Here is a 13,181-nt window from a genome sequence, read left to right as displayed (position 1 = left end):
AGAGAAACGAGCCCCTGGAGCTCCAATTAACTTGAAAAAAGTAAAATAAATAAATAAAAACACTACAGTTATATCAAATCTATAAGCATATTAAGAGATGAAAAATACTTGCATTTGTTAAAAAAAAAGGTAATTTAACTGGTCCTTTTTCCCAATAAATGAATGTACTTAAATCATAGGCGGGGGTTTTCAAAAGCTTTTAGTGTGAGATCTTATTTTTGCAATAAAATATCTATTTTTCTAAGTCTTTTCTAAACATCTTTCCCAGAACAACCAGTAAATATGGGCAGCAGTGTATATTCACAAATCTAAGGCTCACCTGTATTCTGATGCTGACTTTCTTCCCTCCTCCTCTCAAGCTCTTTCCTGTCATAGTTCAGGCGCTTCAAGCACATGATCCCATAGTGAAGACTCACCCTACATGCAGAACAAAACACAATCTGTTTTCTCACAACTGATAGAAAATGTACTCCAGGAAACTGTGCTGCATGAACTTCTCCGTCTCACCTGTGGAAACTGTCCACCATCTTCAGCTGGCCTCTTAGTTCCTTCTTGGTGAGGTGATCGAGCATGCGGGCGTCGACTAGTGACTCCATGAAGTAAGAGCGATACTGGGGTAGACCAAGACTGGGCAGCCATTCGTTTCCCACCCATTCATGGTTCATGTCTCCATGGGCAAGAATCTGGAAGGCAGGCAAATTTATTTAAAACAATCTCACTAATCTCCAACCAATTCCAGAGGAAACCAAATGCAGCTTCAGAGACTCTTTCTGGTGAAGCAGGGCCAAGCTTTTGTTTTTACTTTCAGACCAACAAAAGTTAGGTAAACCTAATACTTTTTTCTACCCACATAACAGAGACAGCTAACAACCAACAAACTTACCAGGTTTAACTGTCTGCAGTTGTAGTTGTGCTCTCTCTCTGCATGCAAACACTTTATTCTGACCTGTACTCATATAACTGCACAGCAAACCCTGATCTGTGCATTTGAATAACTAAGCTTGCCACTGTATCTCAAAAATGACCAGAATTTTCTAACCACTATCTGATTAAACAGCATTGTTTTATTCTGACACGCTATGTGTGTTATTTTACATTCCTAAATGCACCAGGACGCATATGTCAATTTGTACTACATGTCCACGCCCTAAGCAAACCTCACAAACATGTTTATTTCAAATTATACACTATGTGGATAAAACAGGATTGTAGCTTTTTGGCTCTAAAAATTTAATATAATAGAATATCATTATTATAATTTGATATAATAAACAACCCCAGACCCTGGCTATAAAGCATAGCCAGGGTCTCGGGTTGCAAATTAGCTGAGACTGGAAACATGTATCAATATTCTTTCATATTATACATATGAAAAAATATTCACTGCATTTTTTCCTGTTAAATAAACACAAAGCCCTGCACTGCTGACAATTTTCAAAAACTCACATTACTAAAATCTTGGCGCATACCGGCTAATTGTAAGCAAAAAATGTATTTAGAGATTTTTCTCTTTATAATTGCTGCAATTATTTTGGGATGCAGAATCATTATAATTATTATATTATTCTAAATATTATGGGGATTGTATTTACTTTTATTATTATTGTTTCATTTTATTTTTTATTGTTTCATTCCTGGTTTCACCATAAGCCTTCAATTTTTTCCTTGTAATCTCTGTATCTTTATAGCCGCTGCAGTAGAACTGCACAATATCAGAAAAAAACATGTAATTGTAACATGTAAGTGCTCAATATTACAAAGAAAATATTTATTAAAATTCATATCTTCCTTCTTATTAATCAAAATTGCTCCTGCAATGTTTGTGAGCTTTAGTTAGTTTAGTTTCAATTGTTGTCGTTTGTTTTTAGGATAATTATGCAAATAAGGTCCTTTTCAAGTACCCTAGCCTCTATAATTAAATGTGTAAAATGTAAGTTAAAACCCCCTAAAATTAAACCAAATCAGTGCACAACAATTTTTTTAAGGTCTCAGACAACACCGAAGCTTTTTAGATCTTCTGCCCTATTTAATTTTTTGTTCTTTATTTACTACTTAAAATGACTTATTAAATACTGATGCTCATAACTTCATGATTAAGCACTTTGGAGAAATAGTGGGTGTTTTTAAAAAGCAGCCTGACTTGAAGTGTCACAAATCTGCATTGCTTCAAATAACCAGCAGGAGGCGCATCACTGCACGTCGATGAAAGAAAATATTGCTACATTTTACCTATTGAAGAAGGTAAAACCTTCCTCATGAGTTTGCACCTTTAATGGCTTGTTCGTTTTTCAATCATTCCATAAGATACTTTTGTATAAAAAATTTTGCCATCTGCTTATTCCTTATTCACTAGTATTGGACGAGGTCAGGGTTAATGCGAACCCCTTTGGCACCATGCAGCAAATCATTTTTAAAAATAGCAGATGTGTTTTTTAAAACGTTTTTAAAGCCTTTGGAGCATTTATTTCCAACAGTTAAAAATAAATAAATACAGTGTGATGTTAATTTCACAAATTTTTTAAATTGTTGCACCTGTGATGTGATTTTTCTTGTTTCTTATTAAACAAATAACACTGTATTTACTGAAATGTCATGCAATACACAACATTTTAAGCACTGAAAAGAAAAGGTTAATAAAAAACAGACAAATATTCTATTTTATGTGAATCAAATGCCATGTTACAGTCAATGGAATTCCCCAACCTAGCAATATATCAGAATTCAATTTTTATCACTTTAGGGAATTAATCATAACATGAAGTTTAAATAATGTAGATTTCAAAGAAGTTTTATTTCGGTTTAATATTTTAGGACAGAGCTGATTTTCATTCTGTCAGAGCCTTATACGTATAAATAAACCTATATCCATCTAATGGAGTAATTGTGATCCACAAGACGCTGAGGAAAAAGAGCCTCAATGAAACAAATATGAAGCAATTCTCACCTGGTCCCAGCTGAACTCCTTCTGCTCCTTTTTGGTTCAAAAGGAACGTGAAGAAAAGAGGGAAAGAGAGTTGGAAAGAAAAGGAAAGATCACCAGGTATGAGTATAATGTTTTGTGTTTGTGTGTGTGTGTGTGTGTGTGTTACAATAAATCAGTGCCAAGACAGAATGGAGAGGAGAGGAAAAGCAGAAGAAGGAAAAGCTTTGTTAGTGAGTGAGAATTAGGTGGAAAAACACCACATCAAAACAGATTTTTAGGGAATAGCAGGGGAAAGGTGAGGCCAAACATTCCTAATCAGAGACAAAATAAAGAAAAAACAGCTTTACTCACTTTGCAATATATAGCTTTGTTAAAAAAATGATTCAATCCAAAAACTGTTGACATAAACGAATCTAAAACCATAAATCATGAAACTATTTTTAGCTAGCATTAGAGGCAATCCTTACTGGTTTGGTGGCAGCAGCGAGAGACTCCATCTCAGCATGTGTCATCCAAATATTACTAGTTGACTGCAAAGACAGAAACAAAACTCTGTCTCCTTTGCTCATTTTAGACCACAGACTTGCTAAAGTTTTTAACTGAGGCTTACAGAGCGAGTGCTCGCTGGTGCTGAGGGACTCGTGAGGGAAACCATTTCCTGGATGGCCAGACGAAGCTTGAGCCTGTGCAGAGGGTTGCTGATCCCGATCTCCCTCTGAATCTCTGTGTCCGACAGGTTGGCCATAATGGCGCCGCTCTTCACGTTGGCGCGGCAGGCTGCCACGTACCACGCCGGCATCCCGACCCACAGCTTGGTAAGCAGAGGGCGGACATTGTGAACTCTCTACGCTGAAACTCTTACAGCTTCTATTTCTTTTAAAAACAAACATTTAAACCCGTACTTGATACTATTAGTAGGGGTTCTTAAAATACACAATATTGGATTCACTGGCGTGAAATGAAATTTTAGCAATAGTTTTGAGAAAAACTAATCCAATCATTTGTTTTCGAAAGCGAGGAAAGTCTTCATGGATTAAAAACAGCATATATAAGAGCATATGCTACATTTTTAGTAGCTTGTCTGGTTCTAATGTGGTTCGGATGCTTGGAAAAAAACACTGAAGATCCTGCTTTTTTGTGTTTGTACAAATAAAATTAGGATTTCCTGAACCCCAAACTGTGTTGTGAAGAATTTATTTTAGGATAATCAGGTTTAGCTTTATGCAGATTCAATTTTAATGGTTAACTGTTTTTGCACGGTGCTCACGGCATCTGCAGTCTTGTCATACATACAATTTAAAAGTGATGCTCGCTTCTTCAGTCCTTATGTAATAGAGTTTTATTGACCAGTTTTTACACTGCTAATTAAGAGATATACACAGAAATCACCTGGTGTGTCCAGAACCACATGGTTTTAAGATGAACTGGCTAGAAACAGAAACATCTGATCTTTTTCATTCAGTGGACACACCATACCCAAGGCTACCACATCACAATGGTAATAACAGTCTTCAGTGTGAAAGCTGTTACAGAGTTAAGAAAGTTAAATATTCTCCCGATCAGTACAGTGATGAAAACGGAGTAAGAAAAGGCACAACAGTATATTAAGCTATTTAAAAGGAAACTGTTTTCTAAGACATGTTAATAAATATTTGTGGTTGATGAAGGCTGCAAGAAAGCAAGACACAGACACTTTTAGCAGATAACAGGAAGGCTGAGAGGAGTATACCAAATATGTTTTGAGCTTTTTACCACAAACACGCTGGATTTAGTAATGTTGGAAGCCTTTTGGAAATCTTAGACTTAAGCTAAGGATCAACATTCTAATGGGATTACACAGAGACTCCCGTTTGAGTAATACTAGCCGCACTAACCAAACCAATCGTTAATATAAGATGCTAAACTCTAATTATTTTACCTTCTTTTTTAAAATAGCCAAACCCTGCTACGTTGGGTTTGCTCTTAATACAAATACATTTTAAAAGGTATTCTGATATTTTTAAGTTATAGATTTAAAGGGAATTCTGTAATGACTACATTTTTTATTGGCAAATCAAAGCTTATCACCAACCAAAGATTGGAAACCCACCAAAAATCTTGAAGGGTTATTTCTGAAATTAGCAGATTTCCCTGAGATTCAATCCTGTTGAGAACCTAACTTTTTAAACATATATAGGTGCTGAAACAAATTAACCGGTGAATGACAGTAAATCGGACTGCATAAAAAATAAAGAGAGTCAGTACCACAGTTGGACAGAACTGGGTGTGATGTGTACCTCCAGCCATGTGACAACAGTGGGGCCATCCCAAGAGGCGAAAGGAAGACCCTGACGACAGGCCTCCTCTAACAAGTCATGCCTGGCAAAGAAAATGGAAAACAAAGGTTTGACAGAGATTAATTTCTTCATATCTCGCCTTACTGCTGTCTCCATTTATAAATAACATTAAACATGAGATGTTCACACCACGACAAGGGCATTTCCTTTATAGCACCAGTGCTCCCACAAGCCTTCTTAGTGTCACTTGACTGTGTGATTTACAAATCTGCTTCAGAGATTTTATTCTAACATGAGAAGAGTGTGGGAAGATGGTTGGTCTCACTTCTTTTTGCTGCGGCGATCTTTCTCGACTGTTCCTGTCCCAAGTTTTGCCAGGCCTAATGGATCAGCTGAGCCAAGGTCATCAGAAGGAGTGGAGGCTGTTGAAAAAATAACGGTTCATAATTCTCTGATTGATAATTAACTGGCTAATTGAGAAGGAATGAACCGGTTTACAGTATCAGAGGACCAGCAGGATTTTCTAATGTGATAATTTGAAAACTAGAATCAATATCCTGATTGTGCCCTTTAAAACATTCTCAATGAAATAACAGTTAAAAAAAGGTTCGCTCTTTGAACTTCTCAATTTTTATCATGCCTTAAAATAATTTATAAGCAAAACGTTTCTGTATCATGAGTAACTTATGTCCAAAATTTTGCATCAAATGTTTATTATGTGCATAGCTTATTATAACATAGAACAGACTGCTAAAAAGTACTCGTATTTGTCGTCTTCCGCTTCATCCGGGACCAGGTCGCGGGGCAGCAGACTCAGTAGAGACGCCCAGACGTCCCTCTCCCCAGACACCTCTTCCAGCTCTTCCGGGTGGAGCCCAAGGCGTTCCCAGGCAAGCCGAGAGACATAGTCTCTCCAGCGTGTCCTGGGCCGTCCCCTGGGCCTCCTCCCGGTGGGACGTGCCTGGAACACCTCCCGAGGAAGGCGTCCAGGAGGCATCCGGTAGAGATGCCCGAGCCACCTCAACTGGCTCCTCTCAATGTGGAGGAGCAGCGGCTCTACTCCAAGCTCCTCCCGGATGGCCGAGCTCCTCATCTGGGATCTCGTTCTTTCGGTCATGACCCAAAGTTCATGGCCATAGGTGAGGGTAGGAACGTAGACCGACCGGTAAATCGAGAGCTTTGCTTTTCGGCTCAGCTCTCTCTTCACCACAACGGACCGAGACAGCATCCCCATTACTGTGGCAGCCGTGCCGATCCGTCTGTCGATCTCCCGCTCCATTCTTCCCTCACTCGTGAACAAGACCCCAAGATACATCCGCTTGTACAGAGACCGGATGGCCCCTAGTAAAGGGCCCCCGATTCCATACTCCTGGAGCACCCCCCACAGGGGACCATGAGGGACACAGTCGAATGCCTTCTCCAGGTCCACAAAACACATGTGAACCGGTTGGGCAAACTCCCATGAACCCTCAAGTACCCTGCAGAGGGTATAGAGCTGGTCCAGTGTTCCACATCCAGGACGAAAACCACACTGCTCCTCCTGAAGCTAAGGTTTGACTATCGGCCGGACTCTCCTCTCCAACACCCTGGCGTAGGCCTTACCAGGGAGGCTGAGGATTGTGATCCCCCTGTAGTTGGAACACAACCTCCGGTCACCTTTCTTATGAAGGGGACCACCACCCCAGTCTGCCAGTCCAGAGGCACTGTCCCCGACCGCCACGCAATGTTGAAGAGGCGTGTCAACCATGACAGCCCTACAACATCCAGACACTTGAGGTACTCAGGGCGGATCTCATCCACCCCCGAAGCCTTGCCACCGTGGAGCTTTTTAACCACCTCGGTGACTTCAGCCTGGGTGATGAAAGAGTCCAACCCCGAGTCCCCAGCCTCTGCTTCCACCAGGGAATGCATGACGGGAGGATTGAGATCCTCGAAGTGCTCCTTCCTCTGCCGGGTAATGTACCCAGAAGCAAAAAGTTAAAAATATTGTCACATCTCCACACCTGAAACTTGCTTTCTCTGTAGAATATTGATATATGGAGGTGTTTTTTTTTTTTTTTTGCCTTGACGAAGGTCTAATTAGAATCAAAATACTGTCAATAAGACATTGTAAGGATTAGGGGGACCAGCGTTTCTCCATTTGGGTATTTTTATTAATGATGTTTTCTTCTTTACTGTCTCATTGTTGCTGAAGCTTTTCCTACACTCTGAATCCCCAACCGGCCTATGGCTATTACAGAGATAGCAGATAAGAGCAGCTTCCAGTTTATCCACAGACCTAGTGAGGCAGACTCTCGTCCAGGTGTGCCGATTCTTCCCTTTTCCTTTTTGCCAAACAGACGCCCGATGGAGGACTTGATGCTTTTCTTTTTGCTGGCTTTGTGAAGGGAATCCTGGCTTGCGGTAGTGACACCATCAGCAGAGAGACTGAGCAAACAGAAACAACAAAAGAACAGTTAAATTAATGATGATGACCACTTGTGAGCCCTGTTTACAGGGTTTCAATTTTGCACCTGCGGTATTCGCGGTGGTCATCGAGGCCTGCTCCCGGGTGAGTGTGAGTCATTCGGTCCAATCGTAGAGCTCGAGGGACGGGTGGAGGGGTTGAGTCAATGAGGGCGAGTGCTCTGCATTCTTCGCCCTCTTTGCTATTCTGCATTTTAGAAAATATTCAATAGACTTAAACTGCACCCCTCAGTTTGACACCACAATTCAGCTTTTGGTTCAGCTGCGAGTCAGTACCTGTCTTTCAGTCTCCCTGGCAGGTGAATGAGGGAGGCGTGGGGTGGAATGTCCAGAACTAGGAGGCGAAGGAGACGCCAACGTAGAGGATGTGATGGAGGGGGTCATGTAGCCTCTTCCCACACTGTCCCGTCCTCCCAGTGAGGATGGAGGAAGAGGTGAGGCATCAAGAGCCACACTGCTCACCCGACTCTCTATCTCCTCTGCCCTCAGCTCCGTACTCTCCTTCTCCTCCTGAATCAGCCTGGGATGAAAGAAAAGAAAAGTTAATCATTCTAAATGTCTGGGGGCCCAAATACACTATGAATTTTTGAAGATACAATCCATTGGTGTACTTGTTTTTTAAACAAATGTAAACTGACAATCTAAATACAGCTATGTAAAAGAAACACTATTTTCCACTGCAGGACTTTAAAAAAAATATGTTTCTTTTAGCAGTGCAGCACAGAAAAATGGCTGCTAATTCTAGCTATTGCATTCTGTCCTGGTCCTGCACATGAAATGTGTTTCATTGTTGTCAAATTTACCTGAAACCCCTGCAATGTTCTCATATAAGGTTATAATGTTTAGCTGCAGCAGTTCTGCATACAAGAGTACTGTGGAAGGAAGAATGTAAAAGATGAAAATAAAGAAAATCGAGAGAACGAGAGGAATGTACTTAAAAGAACTCTGATTGGTTGTCTTGTGCCTTTTGTGACGTCACCAGATCCACCTGTATGTGGAAACTCGTTCTTGTTAGGGTAGACTTTATGTTGATTAAATACCCATTTACAACAAAATAGGACAACAAATAGAAAAACTGACCATTATCTAAAATGTTTTACTGATTTCACAGAAATATCTGGTTAGCTTTACAGTCTGATGCTTACTTGATCTCCTTATTTATGGCCTCCAGTTGCTCCTGTAGCATGATGGCCAAAGTCTGTACATCCGTCTGTCCACTAGGAGACAGAAGCTCAGATCCAAACAGGGTCTCTCTGTCCTCCTCGTCATCAGAGCAGCCACCTTCAACACCGCCCTCAAACCCAGGAGGCAGCATGTTCCCACTGTCCCACTCTCCATACTGAGAAGAGAGAGAAAAAAGGTCTTCCTCATATCAAATTATAAATGCACCTTTATAATAAACTCTGCTGTATTAGCCAGAGATGAACACCTTGCCACCATCGTCCCTGGTAGGCCCCCAGCGGCCGCGATGGGCCCGCCTGACCACCACCCCGCTGGAGGAGTTGCCGTAGCCAGCTGGGAGTGAGCCCCCACCCTGAGGGTACCGCAGCTCCGAGGCGCTCCCTGGAAGAGATCTTCGAAAAAGGGTGGAGGGGAGTGAGCTCACGCTGCCCGCCCTAAGATGAGATCCAGAATTCATTTGTTATACAACACTTACTGAAAATGACAACATAACTTCCATTTACAAGGAGATGGCATAAAGTGAAGTGTAGACTCTACATACAGTTCATTAGTGTACATCCATATGAATTTCATATTGGTTTTGGGGTTTTAAGGATGCATTTGAAGCCTATTTTCTATGGTCAAAGAGCAAAACCACCTTTCTGCAGGATTTGCTGATTGGCTGATAAGAACAAGTGAGGCTGCTCATATTCGCAAAATCTATTTATCTTCTGTGAATTAAAGATAGCTTGATACAAAAACCGCAGATCAGGCTGGCTGGTAAAATGTTAAAACACAACAGCCATTTTTCAGATAGCCATCTTTTCTTACTGGGTGGAATGATTATGAGTCAAATCAACTGGTGGACGTTTGAGATTTATAGACAAGTTTCAACTACCCAACAGGTAAACCCAAACACACATCAATGCTGTTGTTGGAATAATTTGAACTGTCTACATTAAGCTTCTGGAATGGCCCTGACCTCAGTCCTATTGACAATTTATGGGTTTAAAAGCCAGGTATTTACCTGGAAACCAACCAATAGCCTGGTCAAACACCTAACAGGAGTCCTCTGTTACTTCCTAATAGACATTTAACTAAATATTATTGGGGATGTATATGCATGAATCATTTTGACAGGGCATTAGAAAAACAAAATCAGTAACATCAAACCTTTGAACCCAATTCTTGTTTTTTTGACATCAACTAAGTAGTTTTGTTATATCATTCCACCTCGAAGCAAGAACTGTTTAAACAAGTCATTACAAGGACAGAGTTAATATGACATTTATTGTTGCATATAGATATCGCATTGAAACTCTAAAGGATATGTTTATTATTTGTATGATTTCTTGCTAGATTAGTGCATCTCGTGGTACAGCATGAAAAATAACTTTATTAAGCAGGTCTTGTTTAACAAAGACAGAAGATATTAAGTTTGGGCTGAAATGTTTTAGTCTGTTATGAATGAAGACTTTCAGTTAAAGGTTCCTGGCGGCTAACCTGGAATAAGAGGAACCGGGCCTGCCTTTCAGCTGATCCAGCTCCAGTTGGACTCGTTCAAGTTCAGCAAGGAGCTGATCCTACAAGAAAGAAAACACAATAATAATCCACTATTTTCATTAGCTTTTTAAACTTCCTAGCTGTGATATATATATATTTTTTAAATAGTGCATCCACAGCTGAAGAAATGAGCACCTTGTTAGCAAGAAGATCATCTTGGATTTTCTTCATGTTGACCAGCTCCTCAGAGAGAGTGTTCTGCAGTACAAACGAGGAGAGAACTGTTCTTGTAATTTTGCTGCTTTTGGAACATAAGGTTCCTCTCCAAGTAGCTTTCTCCTCACCTTCTCTTCCAGTGCAGCCATCCTCTCTTTGAGATGGAGCTGAAGTCTCTCGTTGGACTCGGACAGTAGCTTATCCACTGTATCTGAGAGGCGTTTATTGTGTTCATCATTCATCTTCTCCCGCTGCCTTGCCTAAAATCAAGCCACAAGAGATGCAATCATTATAAAAAAGAAAACAAATTTTTTATTTAGCTTCTTCCTATGAATGTAGTCAAGGAAAGAAAAAAATAATGTTACCCTTTGTAGTTCTTGATTTTTCTCCTCAAGTTGGGCTTCCATTTGCCGTAGTCGCTCCTCGAAGTTTCCGTGCCGCTCTTCTGCCTGATAACAAGTTCCAGTTTTTAAATTACCACAATATTATACAACAAGCTGGATCTGAATAGCAATTGCGCTGCCATGAAAAAGTATTCATAACCCCTGAACATTTTCTCATGTAACAATAGAAAGTAGTTGAAGCTGAAGGAAAAGGATACATGGTTTTCAGTGTTATTTATCAAACCCTGAATCTCTGAAGTATGTTGTGCTATTGTATTAAATCTGCAATTAGAGTTGCAAATCTCTTGGGCTAGTTTTGAGATACTGAAAATCGTTGCCCACAATTCTTTGCAAAATAGCAGAAGTTTGGTTCGACTGGATGGAGAGAGTCTATGAAGTCATTTTCAAGACTTGACAGATTTTCATTTGGATTTAGGTCTGGATTTCTAAAAAAGCTTTAAAATAACCTGACTGGGTCATTCTGACACATCAATCTCTAAACCAGTCAATCGTAACTCTGGCTGTATATTTAGGGTTTTTGTCCTGCTGGAAGGTGAACCTCCACCCCACTCTCAGGTCTTATGTAGCCTCTGTTATGTAGCCTCCGTTTTGGTCTTATCTGACCCGTATACCTTCTTCCCCATGTTTGCTGTGTCCCCTACATGGCTGCAAAAAGGAATTCTAATGTCTTTCAGTCATAGCTTTCCTCTGGCCACTCCATTATAAATGTCAGATTTGAGGAGTGCAGGACTTTGATTGATCAATTTCTGGATAAAGTAACAATTCCTAAACTATCAGGTAATCAAGCGATGTCCCTGGATGTACCACTGACTTCAAATGCCATCAAGTGAACTAGAGTTCCTAAAACTCAACTCCCCCAACTTAATGTCTAAAATATACAGGACACTGTCTAATATAGATGAATCAATTTCCCTTCCTATTACAAAATGGGAGGTGGACTTACCAGTTAACTTTGACCAAACATTCTGGTCTCAGATATGTTCCAGAACTTTAAAACTGACAAGTAACCCCAGTTTGCAATTAATACAATATAAAATCCTTCATAGAGTATACTATACAGGCCAACGGATGTTCAGGATTGGCTTGGCACCTTACAATATTTGCTTACACTGCACAAGCAATATACCAGATAATTATATCCATGCACTATGGTTATGTAGACCCGTTCAGAGGTTCTGGTGCCTGATATGTGAAGACTTATCAAAGTGTCTGAGATGTAATATTTCACCTTCCCCTTCAGTTTGCTTGTTGGGCAACTTAGATGATGTCATCATAGAGACAAATTCAGTTCACATGGTTTTCACTGCCTTATGCATCGCTAAGAAAACTATCCTCATGAACTGGAAAAATAAAAACCTTCTTAATATTAATCAGTATAGAAATTTTCTGTTGGATTATATAAGCCTTGAGACAGCCTCTACCTCCACGTCAGATCAATTTCTCTGGGCTCCTTTAATTGGCTACATCACCTAGTGGGGGTGGTGCGCCCTTGGCTTCATTCTGTGGGGCGTTGTGGAGGATTCGGGGGGGGGTGTCTGGGTTGGGGCGTTTGGGGTGTCCCTGGGCTGGGATCGCTGGGGGGTCTGGCGCTGGGGGCTGTGGTCCTGGCCGGGGTGGGGCTTTGGTGGCTCTTGGGGGGGACATCTGGTAGCTGCATGCGATGCTTTTGGGGGGCCTGCGCCGACAGACATAGGTCACTGGCTTGGTGCCCGTGCTGCTCCCGGGTGGGTCTGGGGTGGGCTTGGTGGCTCGGGGTCCCTTGGGCGTATCGCCCCCCGGGCTGGGGTCCTGGCTCGGCCTTGGGGGTCTTGGGTCCTGGCGGGTATGTCACCGGGGTTTTGGGCTGGTGCATGCCTGGGCGCCCGGCCCTGGCTCGGGGACCTTTGGTGTATTGGTGGGCATAAGGGCCTTCGAAACTGGCGGGTAGGTCCCATCTCATTGCAGGTGCTCCTTCCTTCAAGGAGCACATTCTGCTGGTAGGGAGGAGGGTCTGCGGGAGGGGGTGGGGCAGGGTCAACCTGGGTGTCCAATGTCTTATGTGCTCTGGGAGTTGTTCGAATGTTGGGGTGGGTGTAGGTTTCCTTCTGGGGTGGGGATGGGTGGTTGGCCTTGGATGGTTGGGGGCGTTGTTTGGTCTTGGGTGGTTCCGGCTCAGTTTCTGGTTCCTTGTCTTGGTTCCGGTTACTGACGCCGGTCCCTTTTCTGTCTGGGGGGGGGGGGGTTCGGAGGGGT

The 13,181-nt window shown here is 41.7% G+C and overlaps 1 protein-coding gene across 2 annotated transcripts in view; it reads right to left on the bottom strand.

Moving 5' to 3' along the window:
* LOC124874930 (liprin-alpha-3-like) overlaps window positions 1-13,181 on the bottom strand; it is a 41,646-nt gene that overhangs the window by 4,614 nt on the left and 23,851 nt on the right. For both annotated transcript variants that reach the window (XM_047376606.1, XM_047376607.1), the window contains 16 exons: window positions 10,911-10,994; window positions 10,674-10,805; window positions 10,525-10,587; window positions 10,330-10,409; window positions 9,095-9,281; window positions 8,811-9,004; window positions 7,942-8,185; window positions 7,713-7,852; window positions 7,478-7,626; window positions 5,525-5,621; window positions 5,200-5,281; window positions 3,534-3,734; window positions 3,391-3,453; window positions 2,945-2,971; window positions 508-683; window positions 320-417 (listed from right to left, as the gene is read on the bottom strand). In XM_047376606.1, coding sequence (XP_047232562.1) covers window positions 320-417; window positions 508-683; window positions 2,945-2,971; window positions 3,391-3,453; window positions 3,534-3,734; window positions 5,200-5,281; window positions 5,525-5,621; window positions 7,478-7,626; window positions 7,713-7,852; window positions 7,942-8,185; window positions 8,811-9,004; window positions 9,095-9,281; window positions 10,330-10,409; window positions 10,525-10,587; window positions 10,674-10,805; window positions 10,911-10,994 — 2,017 coding nt within the window. The remainder of the gene's footprint in view (window positions 1-319; window positions 418-507; window positions 684-2,944; window positions 2,972-3,390; window positions 3,454-3,533; window positions 3,735-5,199; window positions 5,282-5,524; window positions 5,622-7,477; window positions 7,627-7,712; window positions 7,853-7,941; window positions 8,186-8,810; window positions 9,005-9,094; window positions 9,282-10,329; window positions 10,410-10,524; window positions 10,588-10,673; window positions 10,806-10,910; window positions 10,995-13,181) is intronic.

This window comes from Girardinichthys multiradiatus, chromosome 10, assembly GCF_021462225.1.
Source record: "Girardinichthys multiradiatus isolate DD_20200921_A chromosome 10, DD_fGirMul_XY1, whole genome shotgun sequence".
Taxonomy (NCBI): domain Eukaryota; kingdom Metazoa; phylum Chordata; class Actinopteri; order Cyprinodontiformes; family Goodeidae; genus Girardinichthys; species Girardinichthys multiradiatus.
The sequence above is the reverse complement of the archived record's forward strand: the minus strand, read 5'-3'. Positions and strand labels throughout refer to the sequence as shown.